The following is a 17,434-nucleotide window of genomic DNA, read 5'->3' as shown; positions in this document are numbered from 1 at the left end:
TCTGCACTGGCTGACCGTCTTCCTACAGGTCTCCCCATCCTCCGTTCTTTCTAAATTCCTTCGTGCATTAACCTTGATGAATTATCACATTTGTTTCCATATTATTCACCTCCATCTCCCTTTGTGCAGTGGTCTTGCCTGGGGAAGAGCATTATCCTCTTTCTGTTCCCAGCACCTGCAGCAAGGCCCTGTCACTGCCTAAGTGACACCTGGAGATGAATGCACAAGAGCAGAGTCTGAAGGCAGGTCCCACCTGGGTTCTGGTCCTAGTGGCCCAGGCCTGCTTTGTTCTGGCCAGTGGTATTCTCCTTGCCCCCACCTGCTCTATACCACAGAAACACAGAGCTCCCCCTGGAGGCAGCGGGGACCACTGCAGGATCTTTCCAGAGGTGGGTTCCAGTGCCTACTCCCTCTTGCTAGTTATCTGCAGGGAGAACTTGGGTACAGGGGTGGCATCAGCAGAATGCCCGTTTCTGGCCAGCTGCTCCTGGCTCTGTGCTCAGAGGGTTCTGGGCACATTGTTTTATTCTCTTTGCATTTGTCCTGTGACCTAGGAGAATCTGGGCCCACACTCTTGTTTTACTCATGATGTTGCTTCTAGATGCCATTAAAGGCAATGCACCCGTACCAGGTGGTTTGGAGTTCTTCCTCGGCACGACCAGGTGGAAGCTTATCCCACGACCACCATGCAGAAGGAGCTGGGCTTCCCATCCTTCATCCCTTAAGGACTCGCTACAACCATCCTGTCTTAATGCCCCGTGGCACTCAAGGCAGGCCTCTGGTGTGTTGCCCAACTCAGGAGGAATCCTGGGTTTGTAACCAGGCAGGGCTGTACACATCATGCTGAGTGCTTACTCTCAGCTTGAATAGCAGCCTAGAGAAAGTCCTGCCTCTGGATTTCAATGCATGAAAGGCTGGGACCCAGCTGGCCCTCCCTGAGTGTCTGTGTTGGACGCAGCCAGCACATTGTGCTGGGTGGAATGGAAAGATCTCTGGGTTTCGAGGCTTGTTTACAACATGTAAGCCCAGGAATTGAAGCTCTCTCTCTCTAATTCTCCTTGCCATGCTTGAGTCTCCATCCTCTGCTGACGGCTGAACCATCCAAAAGAACACTGAATTCCTCGTACAGGAAGCCCTGTCACGGTGCATACCACCATAAAGCAAAGCCCGGGCCACACCATGAAGATGGTGAGGTGCAATTAAAGCAACTGGGGAGAGGTTTAATTTATTTGGTTAGTCTTTTCTCTTAAAAATGAATTTTCAGAATAGGGACTGTCTTCAAGAATTATTATTCTATTTCCAAAGAAGTAAAAATCTGCTCTAAGCCTCAGGCTGTTCTGTCAGCCCACTCAGGAGCTCTTATCTTCTCCCCGGGGAAGGTGCTAGGTTTTGTAGTAACACTTCCAGCCGCTTCCTAGATGTTGCAGAGCAGGCCTTCTTTCTCCAGTTTCTACGATTTGTCTAATGCTCCTATAAATACTCAGGCCTTGCCAGCTTCCCTACAAGCTGTCGCCAGCTCCTCTGGTTAATTTCAGAGGAATGCATTAAACAGGTCTCCCTTTCCAGGCCTCTCCGTGCAGCAGTTACGAGTTAAAAGCAGGTGAGCGTGGCCTGCAGCACTTGCTTGTTTTCTGGAGTGGAAGGAGATCTGAAATCTTTTGATTTCTCAGCCTGCTAGGCCACGTGGCTCAGTGGGCTGTGGATCGAGGCCTCTGCTTTTAATTCTCTTTGAATTAGATCACAGAGTCCTCGGTGCTAACTGTGGCTCTGCGCTGACTCATGCTCTACCCCTGTGGATAGACCTGCTCACCTTGGGGACCTGATCTCCCTTGGCTGTGAAATGATGGTGGAGATGTGCTTCTACTCACATGGTGGTCCCAAGGAACAGCCATGCAGAGCCCAGGAGAGCCAGCACATTGGGGTGTAGCTGTGAATAGGACACATAATATCCCCAAAGCATGATACGCGATGTCTGGGGACCTAGGCCACAGCCTGGGCACCTTTGTTAGCACCTGGGCAGCACTGTACTGTCCAACGCAGACTGAATGTCAGGTGCAGTTCCAGGCCTGCTTTGTCCCTCACATGCCAGGGAACTGAAGCCTGTCCTTTCTTCACGGGCTTCTGCTTATCCATGTCGCTCTGACTACCCCTCCTGGAAGAACCAGGACCCAAAGTAGTTGTTGCTCTCTTCTCCCGGGAACATCTGAGGGGCAGTCTCAGTCCAACACGTCCAGAGCCAATCTTTCCCCTCTCTGCTTCTCCATCCTTCCACTCGTGGCTGGTGGCCACCATTCCTCCAGCAGACCCAGCAGAGCCCAGCCTAGTTGTCCTTCCTGCCTCCGTATCAGCGGGGTCCCCTGGATCTGCCTTCAGCAAAGCCTCCCTGAGCTTCCCACTTGGCCGTGCTCTGGTGTCCTGGCCCTAAACTTCACTTTCCATTTTCCCTTTGGCCATCAAAACAGCTGGGCCTCCTTCCTCTTCGTTCATTCCCACTCGCCAGTTATAAGAGTCACCTTAGGAAATCTGGCAAATTCCACATCAAATTTCTGCTCATTCTTCAAAACTCGAGACACAAATCGCCTCTAGTGGAGGTTCTAGAGTAACCAGGGCTGCCCACCCCTCTGGTTGTATGCAAGGAACTTTCCCCTGGAAGTTTTCTCTCCCTGTTTCTAGGGGAGCGTGTCTCATGGTCAGCGCCCGCTGGTTTCTCTCAGTGTGAATTCATGGAGCCACGGCCCAAGCTGGATTCGTCTGTTGTCTGGGGTGCATTTAGCACAGTGCCAGGCTCTGAGCATGCCCTCTTTGCTTAGTGAATTGACACAAACCGATGAACTAAACCAAACTCCTCACTTCTAATCTCAGCAGAATGCTGCTGCTCTATTGTCTGTTGTACATTTGTTCTATTTATAGATTTTTTTTTTTTTTTTTTTTGGTACCAGGGATTGAACCCAGGGGCTCTTAACCATTGACCCACATCCCCAGCCTTTAATTTTTTTTTTTTTTTTAATTTTTGAGACAGGGTCTCGCTAAGTTGCTCAGGGCCTCCCTACATTGCTGAGGCTGGCTTTGAAATTTGCAATCCCCCTGCCTCAGCCTCCTGAGCCACTGGGATTACAAGGGTGCACCACCATTCCCAGCTAGACTTCTATTTGTTTTTCTACCTATAATATGGATTATATATATGAATGACATATATGGATCCCATTTAAATAAAGTATTTGTGATGTATAGTTACTAGCTTTCTAAATGTTGCAATATAGAAATGATTCACCTCAACTTTGTATCCTTCCCTCAGCACTGTTTCACATAGTAGGCGCATGTTTACAGAATCAGTGTAAGGTTTAAAATACCAGAAATCAATGGCTAATAGGTAGTATCAGTCCTGGAGCTATAAGATCTATTCCCTTTTCCTGGTATGACCAGGAAATTGTGATTAGTTTTTAACCAAAGCATTAGCCAGGCATCCTTGTCATCACCCATACCCTGGAGGATGCACCTAGAAGTGACCCTTCTGAGTGCATCCTGGGCCTCTTCCCAGACCCCGTGGAGATCTTGCTGTCCATCTTGCCTTCTGCTCTCGTGGGCACCCTGGCCTCATCGGAGTGGAGGAGTCCATGGGCAGGTCACATTTTGGCCACGGAGAGGCAGAGGTAGACTGAAGCCATTTTTATGGCCTCTGTCTATGAACAGTCTCCCCATGTAAAGAGGAGGACTGTCATGTGTGTATATCATATGTCACAGTCACAGAAGCCACAGAGGTTACACACTGTAACTAGAAGGGATGAGTGATTCATTAGCCTGAGAATGTGCTGCTGTCCCTGACCTCGGAGAAGAGCACACAGTGTCTCTGGGATGCTACTTCACTGAATGAAGGGAGCACAGGACTGGTTGCACTGACCCCCAGGGTGCCAGGACTTGACCATGATCCTGGACATCATCTTACTGCCCTGCTCATTTTGAAGATGGGTGGGTACTTTCTCCAGGTTCCTGGTGACAGCCACACTTCCTCCCCGAGCCCCAGCCCAGAGCTCTAAGTGCCCAGGAGCTCACCATCCATCCTGACGTTGGTGAAAGAGCCATCTGCACTGCTGCAGGCAGTTGGAGTTCTCATCACATGACACCAGGCATCTCCAGTGACTGGAGAAACCCAGACTTCTCCACTCCTGGTGCCCCAAGGAAGTCACCTCTAGGAGCCATCCTTTCTAGATGGCTGGTGGGGGTGGGTGTGGTGGTGCACACCTGTAATCCCAGTGACACAGGAGGCTGAGGCAGGAGGACTGCACGTTCAAAGCCAGCCTCCACTACTTAGCGAGACCCTAAGTAACTCAGTGAGACCCTGTCTCTAAATAAAATATAAAAACAGCTGGGGATGTGGCTCAGTGTTTGAGTCCTCCTGGGTTCCTTCAGGTACAAAAAAAAAAAAAGACTGGCAGAAGGACAAGGCTGAGAGTCAGTGAGTCCATGCAGCAGCCTGTGTGTCCTCCAGACACTGTGCAAATTCTCCAGGAGAGTCCAGGTGAATTCCAAGCTTTGTGACAAGACTGCAGCCTGTACTGAGCCCCCAAAGAAATGCTCTGTGATCTATAAACAGATTCATTCATTTCCCCATGAAACTGATAAGGCAGCTCCCTTAGCCTGTTCTGGGTGAGAGTCTCCCTAGCTTTTCCCTTTGGGAATAACAAAAAATGAGGGTCACTCACATGACTGGCCTTTCTCTACTGAGTAAAGTTTAAATAATTGCTTTACAAATAAAATGCTGAGAAGAGCGATCAGTTCTCAGTTTCCGGACTGTAATCAGTTTTATAACATCTCCCTAAGGAAAGTAAGGTGTTAGTAAAGGCTACTAAAAGGACTACAAGCTAGATGCTTACATATCGGGGGAAAAGAAAGAATATATTTTTACAATTCTAAGACAAGAGAAAAAAGAACTTGGATCATCAGCTTTGGGAATATTCAAGGAGAATTTTGAGGCCTGTCAAAATCGTTGGTTTCCTCTGACTTTTAATCTACTTTATTAAAAAAATTCCCTTACAGCAGAATAATATTGTGTAAGGTAATATCAGGGGTCCCCTTCTGTCATCTCCTGCTGTCCCCTCCCTCCCTGAAGGTGCTGAGTGCAGAGTGCTGAGCCTTAGGCTGAAGGCAGGTTTCCCCACTCCTGTCCCTGCTGTTGACAAGTGGTGTGACTGCAGAGAGACCGGGAGGTATGTCCACCATGGATGACCGCCTGGTGAGCAGGGTTGGGGCCTCCATGCAGACAGGCTCTGCCGGCCAGGGCTGGTGCCGTCACCTTCTCAACAGGGCACTCCTTTAGCAATGGTGCTTCTGCTTCTTGCTGGACACCACCCTGACGGCTGGCTCCCTGTTTGAAGAACGCTTGGGATCGGGAAGGACCACTGCACGTGCCTGGCAGGAGGTCTGTGAGCTGCCCAGGCCGTGCTCACAGGCAGGAAGCCACAGGGACGAGTTCAGAAAGCACACTGCCCTCCTGCGCGTTCCTCGTGCATCTGGTCCTCATCTTTCCTGAAATCCTCCAGCCATTTTGGGAAGGAACTTGCCTAACTGAGGCGCTTCCTATTTGAGAAAAAGTCACTGGAATGTTCCCTAGCTGCGACAGGAAGGGGTGCCCATGCACAGCCAGGTGTCCCCTTCTGTCCTTGGAGGTGATCTGGCTGTTGCTGCCAGTTGTTCCTAACCAGCTGAGGGGCTCTCCCAGTGGCTGGAGCATAACCTCTTTCCTGGGAGTCTCTTGGACCATGCTTGTTCCATAACTGCACATAAGCCCCAGCAGAAGAGGGCTCAGGCATTTTATTAAATACTTGTTTGAGATTCTGTCTACACTGGACCATCTTGGATCACCTGGATTGATGATTGTAGAGAGCAGGGCCCTCCACAGGCTCCCTCCCTCTGTGCTGTTGAAACCAAAGCTCCAGGGGACCATGGTGCTCCCCTCCACTCAGGTGCCAGCCCACTCGCTGCTCCATGGCATGATTGTAGTGTCACTCAAGGCCACCTGCCTGGTGGCCTTGGCGATGCAGAAACAAAGCCAGGGTGGACAGCTCCTCCTGGAGAACACACTGGCTCAGATTCTGACATTCACAGGAACATTTAATATTCTGGAAATGATACTCTCTAATTAATCGGAGTCAGCATTATTATTATCTTTTAAATCTTGCTTCCATTTCCCAAAAGCCTTTGCATCAGAGTTGGCACTGTGTTACTTTCATTAAAACATACAAATTAGAATTCAGGGCATTTTCTTGCAGTATTATCTTACAAATTAACCGTTTCAGCAGAGGAGGGAAGGGGTATATTTGCCTTGGTATCTCTGATTGTTCCTTTCTGAATGGAAGTCTGAACAAAAGGTGAGTCATGGGGAGCTTGACTCATCAGATTCTTGTGTCAGGAGTTGCAGAGAGAGATTGGAGACAAAGGATTTCAGCTGCTTCTTAGCAAAGATCATTTTGGTAATTTATCCTTAAAACATTCTCTGAACTAATTAAACCATATTTTGACAAGAAATATGGATGATAAGCCAGAAAAGTTTCACTGAAAGAAAACTTCAGCTTGAATCTCTTTTAATCTTCTTTCACGCTGAGACATTCCTTAATTTGAATATCTCCATCGGTCCAGATCACAATCAAAGGGATGTCATCTTAGGGAAAAAACCTAACTATGTCAACCATCTCAGAATTTCCAGCTACCACTTTCCGTGTTTCAGTGGACTGGGGCAGAGCACTGGGTTCCCCGCCACGTATGGAAATCAGTTTGCCAGGAGGGCAGAGATGCTTCTAGGTGGAGAGACGACTTGTGAGCGTGCGCACCTGCACCCCATGCGCACACCCCATGGGAGATCTCAGGTCCTTTCCTTTCATAGTTGTGAATAATAGGCTCATGGATTCGGGGCTGGAAGGGATACCTTGCTACGATTCTGCAGGAATTAAAGGTGAATGGACACCTGCCCACGAGAGAAGGCCACAGCTCAGCCCGACCTCCAGGGCACCCTGATCTGAGCGCCAGGCTCTGACAGCCTGATGTTTCCAACATTGTGCTTTTAAAATTGCTTCAAAACGTTTTGTCCTTTTGATGTTTTTCCCAAGTCCTGTGTATTTCCATGACAGAATCATTTTTTACAGAGAAATACATACTGCCACCATAGCAAAGGTGCACATTTATTATGGGACCATTTTGGTGAAACCGCAGGCAGCGTTCCGGAGCGCACCCCCTTCTCGTCTCCCCAAGCCAAGCTTTCCTGGAACACGAGGTTGTTATACTGCTCCAATAGGCAGTTGGGTTTCCAGTAAAAAGCAATGTTTAAATGCAAGACAGGTGGGGTCAATTTCATTGACCTCCAGGGCCCTCCACCTGCCAGCAGGCAGTGTGACAAATTGCAGCACAGGGACCCGGCGGCTGTCATGGACTCCTGTGTGCTCCAGCCTCTGGGACAACCACAGTCTTGTGGTGTTTAAGGTTTCTTTATTTTGAAACTTATTTATGGGATCCCAAATATTGCAAAGGTGCTCCAGGCCTCCCAGGGGAAGTAGAAATCGTGGGTAGGGGTTCATAGCAAATTTCTTGATCCCTAGAGTGCAGCCCTGGGACCCCAGCAGCTGGGTACCAAAGCCAGGCTTGGAAAAAACTGCAAGGACTCTGATCCAAGCCGACCATTCCCTCCTGCAGGGCTCTCTGTGGAGGCCTTCCTGTTCCCCTCTCCTAGCATGTCGATCTTTGATATCTGTGTGGGATCCTTGAAGCCCCTTAGCCCACAGCTGTTTAACCCAGCTGTCCCCCCCCACACCCACAACATCGCCAACAGCACACGAGACCAATGCTCCAAGGCTTCTCTCTTGCTGAACGTGACCCTCTGCCCTTGACGCTACAGTTGCATGCGTGCTAAGATGTCGTCCTTGCTCCTGGACTAGTTCTGCCATTGGTATTCAGTTTTGACATGACTTAATCATCCTAATGTTGCAGAAACCAGAGACGTAAGAAAGAATTGCCATTTTTGAGAGTCTGGAAAGAGCAAGGTGCTACTAAATATTGGGTGTGAAAAAAGTGGGGGTGACTCAGGGGTGCACTCAGAAGCCTTCTGAATGAGCTTCCTTCCCAGAAGTCCCTTCACTCTAGAGAAGAAAAGCCGCTTGACTCCTGGAAGACAACTTGGAACCCTAGTGGTGGCCTGGGGTCTTGCCTTCAAGAAAACATTTGGGCCTCAGTGCCAAAGATGGGCAGAGTTTTAGGTCATAGAGATGAGAAATTTCAGTTTCCATGACTTAAATTAAAATAACATGTTTATGTTAGTTACACATCAATTTTTATGGCTTCTCCACTGACTGGGTCTTCAGTTAATTAACCAGAGTAAATTTTTACTCCCCGTTCTCGTCTTTTCCTGTAGACCTCAAGAAGCTTTCCTCTAACATCAACATCCACTCTCAGAGTCACTGCTACGTTTCAGTTATATCCAATATAAAAGGATAGAAGATTTGAGAAACCGTTTACTGAGCTGACTGTGCTCATCTTGGTGGGAACAGTGAGAACTTTTTGGAAAATTAGTTCAAAGAGTAAATGAGGACCTTAGGGACACTGGGATTCCAGCTGTGATGTTCTCTACAGAACGCTCTGGGACCTGCCTGCCGAACCCTAGTAGCTTCTGACTGCAATAGAACTTTGGGGGCTGTGGGAATCACCTTCTGCCAAGGGAAGGGATTTTAAACTAGAGTTCTGAAAGAGGCATCCCAAACCCTACTTTTTCTCTAGCTCTGCCTCTTGGGATGCTTCTGCTTCGAGGCAAAGGGGCAGAGTTTGTGAGTCTGCCCAGCTCTCTCCTCTGTTCAGTTTCTAAAGATGCAAGTACTGATATCAACCGTCCTTACAATCCCACCTTCAGTGGAAGGGCCTCTGTGAATAGGCATGTCTTCCTGCTTTCACAGGAGAGCCAGAGTGGGCGCAGTGTCTCTGTCCTTCGCTTGGCAAGAATTCCTCGATTTTAGAAGATTGTTCTGGTGTTTGGACACTCCTGGCTCTTTTGGACGGGAGGCCAGTGTGTTGGGATTTGTGGAGGATGCCGGCTGAGCCAATCCAAATAGTAACCACTCCATGCTAATTCCGGCAAAGACAGATTACAGATTCCTTCTCAGACTTGTTAAATCACGTCTCATATTACTTTTTATATAAGTCACCTCTGGATTTAGAACAAAATGTATTTAAATTATTTCAGTTACATTGGAGGGTGTCCTAATAAATTCTTTTTTCAGTCCCCAGGAAATGTTAAATAGGTTTAGGCTGGACATGCTCACTCTCTGAACACTCCTGGAAATCTTTGCTTACGTCTGCCTTGCTGCGTTAGAAGGCTAAATAAGCTTTAGCTCTTGAAGTAGTAAAAGCGGAACTCTGAGGAGACGCCTGACACTCTTTTCCTAATTTGCTGATGTTAGTGGGGGGTCATTTTATGTCAATTGCATTCTTTCACCATTGATTCGAAATGCTCTTTCGCAATATGAAGGTGGTGAAAATATTCATCTGAGGCAAACCTCTCCAAAAGGTTGCTGTCTCTGAGTTTGGAATTTGGAGTTCTTGAAGCAGAATCATGGCATGGGGCCTCGTTTTACATCCACATTAGCAATGGCCAGGGCCCATCCGGGCCTTCACTCGCTGCTGCAGGGGTCCTGGCTCCCTGCCTGCTGCCCAGTGGCCTCAAAGCCGGGGTTGTTCCATAGGTGAGCTTTCAGCATCAGTGCCGCGGATATTTTGGACTTGATGACCTTTTCTTGTGGGCTGTCCAGGATGACATCAGCAGCGTATCTGGCCTCTACCTACTAGATGTCAGCAGCTCCCCAGCTGTGACAAAGGGAAGTGGTCCCTCCAGACTTGTCCCCTGGAAGTCACAATTGCCCTAGGTTGAGAACCTCCATTGTGAGCAGTAGGCTGATGTGGAATCCCGTGCCCATTTGTACCTGCAGTTTCCTCCACCTGCTCCCTGTCAGAGTCTCCAGGTGACTGAGCTCTTCTTCTTTCTTTTTTTGTGGTCCTGGGGATTGAACCCATGGCCTTGTGCATGCAAGGCAAGCACTCTACCAACTGAGCTATAGCCTCAGCCCCCAGCTCTTCTTCTTTCGATGATCTTGGACCCCACCTGCAATTCCCTGTCTGGGGGAGAGCAGGTGCTGACCTGAAGCTGTTCCCATGTAGAGGATGTTACCTTTGACGATGATCTTAGAGAGTGTATGTTTTTAAGGGAGGAGAAGGGGTTCCTTTTTACATTTTTAGGTATATAACTATTCAGTTATAATAGTTTCTTGACAATTTGACAGATCACTAAAATCATTCTTCTCAAAAGAAAATCTACAAGTAGCTAATGGGTATAGGAAAAAATGTCCCCCATCACTTCCCAGCAGAGAAATGCCAGTCAAAACCACAATGAGATCCCATCCTCCCCAGGTAGAGTGGCTGTTATCCAGGAGACAATAATCACAAGAGCTGGTAAGGGTGTGGAGAGAAGGGTGGTCTCGCACAGTGGTGATAGGAGGTGCTTTGTACGGCCTTGAAGAACAACAGTATAGAGGCTCCTCAAAAAACTAGAGAAACGGGACATGGTCCAGCAGCGGCCACTGCTGGTGTCCACCCAGAGGGAATGGAGCATGTGGAGAAGACGCCTGGGCTTGTAGTATGTATGACATCCCCGCCCTCAGCACACAGGACGTGGGTCAACCTAAGCCTCTTCAGTCTTCATTTTCAAGAACAAGCCACATCATGACATCTCTCACTGCTCTCACACTTTGTTTGGAATATTACATTTAAAAACAAAAAATAGGAAATGCCTCTGAAGGATTTGACCAAGTCATAAAATCAAATGACAAAACACACCACCACCACAACAATGAGGAACAGCTCCAGGGACTCTAGAGAGGGGCTTCTGACCTGTGCCCCGATCCTCTGAGTTCCCAGGAAGTAATCCCACATGTGGCGTGAGCAGCCTGGGACCTCGGTGGCATTCCTGGTGCGTGCAGGTGGTCCCCAGGCTTTGATCTATGCCATCTGAAGGGCTTATGTTTTACAGCCTCTCCAGAGCACACCGCACGGTGCCCACGGCTATGGGTTCCCAGGGAGCAAGCCATCAAACTGACACCAGCTCTGGAAACCACAGCGGTGCCTCTGCAAGATGAATGGGCTCAAGCTGTCCTTCACCCCGTGACCATACACCTGGGGCGGAGCGTTGGGAGGTAGATGAGGATCATGGTCAAGGCAGGCCCTTCCCTTTTCATCTTACAGAATCATCCCAGCATGGCCCCAGATGGTTCTCGCACTCGTGGGTAAACACCATTTGTCACTGGGAATGAGAAGCGGGAAGAGGGAGGTTCACATACCTATAGATAATACATGCACTGTTCCTGCATGTGTCACAATTAGCTGTGTCTTGCCCCGTCCGATATGAAAGCCTACAAGATAAGAACAGGAGAGCATTACAAGCGGTGGCTGGGGCTCGCTGGCCGCACAGAGCAGATGCCTCACACCAGATGCTTCCCAGAGCCAAGCTCGTCCCCGTCCTGGAAACCAACTGATGTGTGTCCCCAGTTTGTTCCTGTCCCTGCATTTATTATACACAAACCGTGCAGCCTCTGAAGCTGGCATGATCTTTAAATTAAGTTTAGGCCATAGAAATAATAATAATTTAGAAGCATAAGCCACTGGATGGAGTATATAATCTGATTTTGTTATAAGCCCAGGGAATTTGGGATGTTTCAGTGCAGCTTTGTATTTATAATGTTATGAAGAAACTTTGAGGGAAAACCAGCTGTAGACCTGGCTGGTGACTCCCTGGCTTGCTCAGGTCCACCCCTGTCCTTGGCAGCAGAGTGGGCATGAGGCCCGTGGCCTGCCTCCCCTGCCTGCTTGGTCCAGCAGGCCAAGAGGGGCTTCACACTGCCTTTTCTTTTTGCTTTTGGTGGTGCTGGGAATTGAACCCCAGGCTTCATACATGCTAGGCAAGTGACCTACCACTGAGCACTAGGATTTTACATTTCTTAATCTTTGAAAAAAGTCAAAAGAATATTTGTGAAACAGGCAAATGATGGGAAATTAAAATTTCAGTGTCCATAAGCGATGTTTTAAATTTTGATAGTAAAACTTTTGAATACATTTTGTTTTTAAAATATAAAGACCTAGACAGTGGCCTTCCTGTTGCCACCTGGTCTATAAATCCCAGAGCATTTACTGCTTGCCTCCTGGGTCCTCGTGAGAGCATCCTGCTGCACTGTCAGACCTCTGACTTACCCTCGCTGGCTGCATTCTCTGGGGAGTTCTGTGCCCTACGAGGCCAGATGGGTTTTGGACTGAGCATGTGTGTGTAGTGTGTGTGTGTGTGTGTGTGTGTGTGTGTGTGTGTCTAGGGGTCACTAACAGTCCCTGCTGCTAAAACGTAACCTTGGAGTTTATTTGTAGTTCTGTTGTTATATAAAGTTGAAGTGTGAAGGGCGTTTCTGGGGCAGGTTGGAGCTGTCTTGCACCAGTCACCCCAGGAACTTGTACAGGGGGCTCTATGCTCTTGTGGTCTTTCCCACCTACTTGGGTTGGCCTTTCCTCTCTGATATTATCAACATGCAGGTATAATTTTTCTGCAAATTATTTTGTACTCAGGGACAAACAGAATAACAGGAATCTGTTAAACTTGTGGCTCGAGAAAAGCTTCCATCCAAATTGGTTTCTAAATCACTGGGGACAAATTTACACACACAGAGTCACTCAACAAAGTAATAGTGTGCACAGAGGGTTTCTGTCAACAGCAATAGTCACCACCTCTGTCACCTTCACTATGTACACTTCTCATGTATGCATCACGGGTTTAAATTGAAAATAACTTTTGTTTCCTCATTGTATTTTGCGTTACATAAACATTTGACAAAAGGATTGTCTGCTCATGTGTGATTGTCTATGAGCTCCAGAAACTGGAATGTGACCTTTGAGTCCTGCTCACTTTGTTAACCGAGTGGCCACCTCTGCCCCAAGGTGTTGCCAAGCATTTCCTGAGGTTCACTTATCTGAACAGGAACTGGGATGATAATGGCCGGCTCTTCCTTTCCCTACCATCATGCCTTACGCAGGGAGCAGTTGCCTGCCACCTGGATGTTTCTTCTCCCTTGTCTTTTTCAGGAGATGGAGAAATATGTGGCTATGCCCTTGCCTTCCCCAAGGGCCAGCCCCAAGAATGCATGGATCCTGGCTGCAGATTTGCCCAGCCATGCAGTCCCCCTCCCCAGGGCCCAGCCCAGCCCACCCCAAGCTCCCAGGCCTAGTGTATGCACAAGGCTTTTCTCTGTCCAGCTCATTCTCCCTGAGCCTGGCTCGAAGCTCAGTTTTGAACAAGGTCATTTTGCACCATAAAATAAGTGCAAGAGTTGAGCCCAAGCCTTCTGTCACATGTTTGTGAGTGTGCTGTCATGCCCTTGGCTGGGTTGCTGAGGTGCTGCTGCTCTCCTGCTGTCCTGGTGGGCACACGACTGTGGTCTTTGTGCTGTCACACCAGGCTGTGGTGCTTAAAGAAGGTGGAGTTGGGTGTAACTTCACTGCTGTCTGATGGCACTCTCTGAATTTCACTCCCATAGACCTTCCTGCCCTAGACCTCAGGACAGATCTCGGTGGAGCCTCATCAACACCCACATCCCTCTCTGCTCAGTAACCTCAGAGTTTCCAAGTGTTGCGCTGACATTGGAGCCTAGAGTCTTCCAATTAATTGTGCTTCCTCGTTTCACAGAGGAGAACACAGTGACACTTCAGGTCCAGGATCTCATTATTCTTAGACCCCAGGCTTCTGGTGCTCAGTGTTGCCTTGCTTGGGACCCGTGTTCTGCACCTCGTGTAATTGGCAGCTTGGTATTGTCAGAGAACCGGGCAATGACAGGACAAAGGCTTCAGGCACCTGGGGTTCACAGAGGCTTCTTCTGCTGAGGGTGGAGAGATGCAGAAGATTGGCCTCACCCAAGCCCTCCTGAGAAGGCCGTCCTAATCACCCTGCCCAGCGTACGGTTGCCCCTTTAGAGCCAGGAAGCAGGAGGGAGTTATTAAGTGCCTACCAAGTGACAGACACCACTGTGGCCATGGAGAAGGCGTGTGAGTGAGGTAGAGCCTTCTCCCAAGGCCTGTCGTGGAGTGGGAGAGCAGGCGGTCAGCACCAGGTACAGGAGGATGGCAGAATGAGCAGTCAGGTTCTGTACAGTAGGGGGTGCTGTGAGGGGTGGCTCTGGCTTGACCCCATGGAGGTGGCATCTGAAGGGAGACCAGGGAGATGATAAAAAGCAGTCAGTTACTGGATGGTGGGGGCTGAGTGCTGCAAGCAGGACCCCCAGTCTTGGCATCCTGCAGGGGGAGATGGCAGCACGTGGCAGGACAAGACCAGAGGCCAGTGTGGCTGCACATGGTGGAGGTGAAGCCAGGTCACCCAAAGGGGAAGCTCGCTGGACATGATTTTATATTTAATGGCAGAATGAGAAGGACACTTCCTGTCAGCCCTCTTCTTCCCTGTCCTGGGACAGTGACAGCATCACTGTCCTCCTCTTTGCTCTCTCTAGTTCCTTCTATCAACAAGGAAACCGGGTGGTCAGTCACATTTCTACCATGTCTGAGAAGTTATTTTCAACTCCATTCCAAGAACTTTCCCTGGAGAGACCCTTTGGTATATTTCAAAAGTTTTTGTTTAAATCCTTGTTGTTTAAAGGAATCAAATGCCTGAGGTCCAGAAAAGCCCGTTTGGCCCTTGTCACATGGCTCAATCAAAGGCTGCTGCCACCGCTAATGTCAGCCACTCTGTGCCTGCTGAAATGTCGTGGCGCACACGAATGTTCTCGGTAGAGGGCCTGCAGCTCTGCATCCCGCTGTGCTTCTTGGTTGGTCATCCACAAGTGTCCTCGGAGCTTCCCAGGATCATTTCATGGCCACATTAATAAATGGGCTGCAGCCACTGAGCAAATGCACACTCCAAATACAGACAAAGCAGGGAAGTTCTGTGGGACAGGACGCACCAAATGCTCTGCTGGGAATCCCCTATGTTTCCTTCTCAATTTGGAAACACGTCACGAAACCAGTGCTTGGAGAGGGTGTCTTTCCATATTGTCATTGCATGAACAGGGGCAGTCCAGAACCCTCAATCTGCTAGAGTAGATGCTTATCCAATGAGGGGGAAGTAGAGATCTTTAATAAATTAGACGCTCTGAGATGTTAGAGCTTAGGTTATTGATCTAAAAGGTGTGAACAAAGCATTTTGATCAAACATTTTTTTTTTTTTTGTCCTGAAAGTTGAGTGCCTCCTTTGTAAGACTCCCTTCCCTTTTGATTTGAGAAGTCCCTGCTGTTTGTAGGTTTATGACCTCACTCCTGAGATGATTCCTGGTACCTTCTGGGTGTTTGGCTAATATTAGTTTTGCCAAGTCATTCTCAGTGTTTGTGTTCTTCTACTGAAATCCAGAAAAACACACTAATCTAATCAAAGAATTCCAACTGAGTGCAGAAAGAAGATGAAAAGTGTAAATTGGGAAAAGTTCTCTTCTCACCTTTCTCCCCTTTGGGCTCTGAGGACAAGCACTTGCATCCTACATAGGAGTGCTGTGGCCCTGGCTCTCATCCCACTGTAGACAGCTATCATTTGCATCTGAATGAAGGGGGTCACTTGAACTCAGCATTTAGCATCCAGGAAGCACCAAGGGTCCCAGGTGGGGTCTTTCCTGTTGGTGATTTAGGGTTTTCTGTTCTGCTTGCCCTGTTGCCTGCCATCCCCCCAGAGCACAGGTTCAACCCAGGGACCAAATCAGGACACTGGCCCTCTCCTTGCTCAGTTGTCTTTGAGCACTCCTCTGTTGGGATGGGTCTCCTTGAAAGTTAGAAGACACTAGACGTGATGTATAAAGTTACCAGGGACATCAAGGGTGACTGTGTGGAAACACACGGAGCAGAGGGACTTGATGCTCTGTTCAAACAGGAGGGATCTGGACACGCTAACTGTGGTGTCCAGTTGTTGAGTCACTTCCACGTCTACTTTGTAGCGAGCCAGATTCTTCACGAGGCCCGTGCTCTACTTAAAAAAGCAGAGTGAGTATGCTTTACAGAACACAGCCTGGTGCTTGGGGCATCCCCATCCAAAGAAAACCTCAGGGCTACCTCCCTGCGGTGGCCTGGGCTTCTCAAGTTTAACTCAGCATGCCAATCACCAGGTTTTCTAGCTACCTCCAGTTCTTCAGTTGTCAATATGGAAAATCCCAGATTATACAAACATATATCCTGTGTTTACAAGTGTATAACAAATATATATCTACAGACTGAAATATATTTAAAATAAGTTATGGCATATCTATTGAAAAAAGTGTTGGTGACAGTTTTCTGCATGCGAATCTTCAGTTATTCCTTTCATGGGTCATTAGCAAAAGAGGGGCTCCGAAGCAAAATTTATAAAAGAAGGGGAGTCCCAGGGTGGCGCTGTGCAGCAGTTTTTGTGGCACTTTTAGAAATGATAATAGATAGACAGCTGCCAACCTCAGCCCAAGCTGCACCAGGGACCTGTCCTGGGAGGCAGGGGACGGGAGTGGCAGATAGCAGCAGCCCTCTGTGAAGGTAGCAGGGAGAGCTAAGTTGGCAGGAAGGGTGTGAGAAATGTCAGGGGAAGGTCACAGGGAGCTTTCTTCCTGGCTACCCATCCAAGCTGCCCAGGGCCTCTGGCTGACAGCTTAAAGAAGGGTCTGAGAAGCAAGACAAACAGCTCCGAGCAAAGCAAGAGGCAAAACATTGTTTGTTAAAGATCAGGAAGGGGGACTCTGCCCGTCTCTGTGCTGTTATGGGAAGCAAAGCCCAATAAAGCCAGGAGTATCTCCAAGGAGAAGAGTTGTTGAGTGGGGTTGCTCTTCCCATGCTGACAGGAGCCAGAGTGTTGATTACTGGGTGGACTTGAAGGTGCTGTTCCTGTGGCCACCATATTGCCTGCTGCGTGATCTGTCTGTGAGGTTTGCTTTCTCTTGCTGCGCCGGCGTCTTCTTCTTTAAATTGAGGACCCAATCCAGGACCTTGCATGAGATAGGCAGGCATTCTACCACTGAGTGACATCCCCAGCTCTCTAAGATCTTAAATTCTCGCCAGCTGTGGTGGTGGCCCTGTCAACCCACCAACTTGAGAGGCTGAAGTGGGAAAATAGCTGGACCCTAGGAGTTCAAGGACAGCCTGATCACATAGCAAGACCCCATGTGAAAAAAAAAAATAGTCATTTAAATTCTCAGTTGAAAATCCTCTGTTCACCTCCCTGGGCATCTGCATGGGACATCTGAGTAGGTGCAGTCTGGCTGCAGAGTTCAGAAATAACTCTCACAGCATTGCCAGTAGGTTGGTGCACAATGTGCTGTGGACCCCTTCCCTGAAGTTCTGCACAGTGCAGGACACAGAAAGTGACCCTGTGACTTATTTG

General features: G+C 48.6%; 2 protein-coding genes across 3 annotated transcripts in view; one reads left to right on the top strand and one right to left on the bottom strand.

Annotated features, from left to right (window-relative positions):
* Positions 1-17,434, top strand: part of Dock1 (dedicator of cytokinesis 1) — a 450,610-nt gene that overhangs the window by 193,010 nt on the left and 240,166 nt on the right. The window lies entirely within an intron of this gene.
* Positions 1-17,434, bottom strand: part of Insyn2a (inhibitory synaptic factor 2A) — a 52,725-nt gene that overhangs the window by 3,047 nt on the left and 32,244 nt on the right. The window contains exon 3 of the mRNA XM_027930052.2: positions 11,364-11,435. Within this exon, the coding sequence (XP_027785853.2) occupies positions 11,364-11,435 (72 nt within the window). The remainder of the gene's footprint in view (positions 1-11,363; positions 11,436-17,434) is intronic.

The sequence above is a fragment of the Marmota flaviventris genome, chromosome 4 (assembly GCF_047511675.1).
Source record: "Marmota flaviventris isolate mMarFla1 chromosome 4, mMarFla1.hap1, whole genome shotgun sequence".
NCBI lineage: Eukaryota > Metazoa > Chordata > Mammalia > Rodentia > Sciuridae > Marmota > Marmota flaviventris.
The sequence above is the reverse complement of the archived record's forward strand: the minus strand, read 5'-3'. Positions and strand labels throughout refer to the sequence as shown.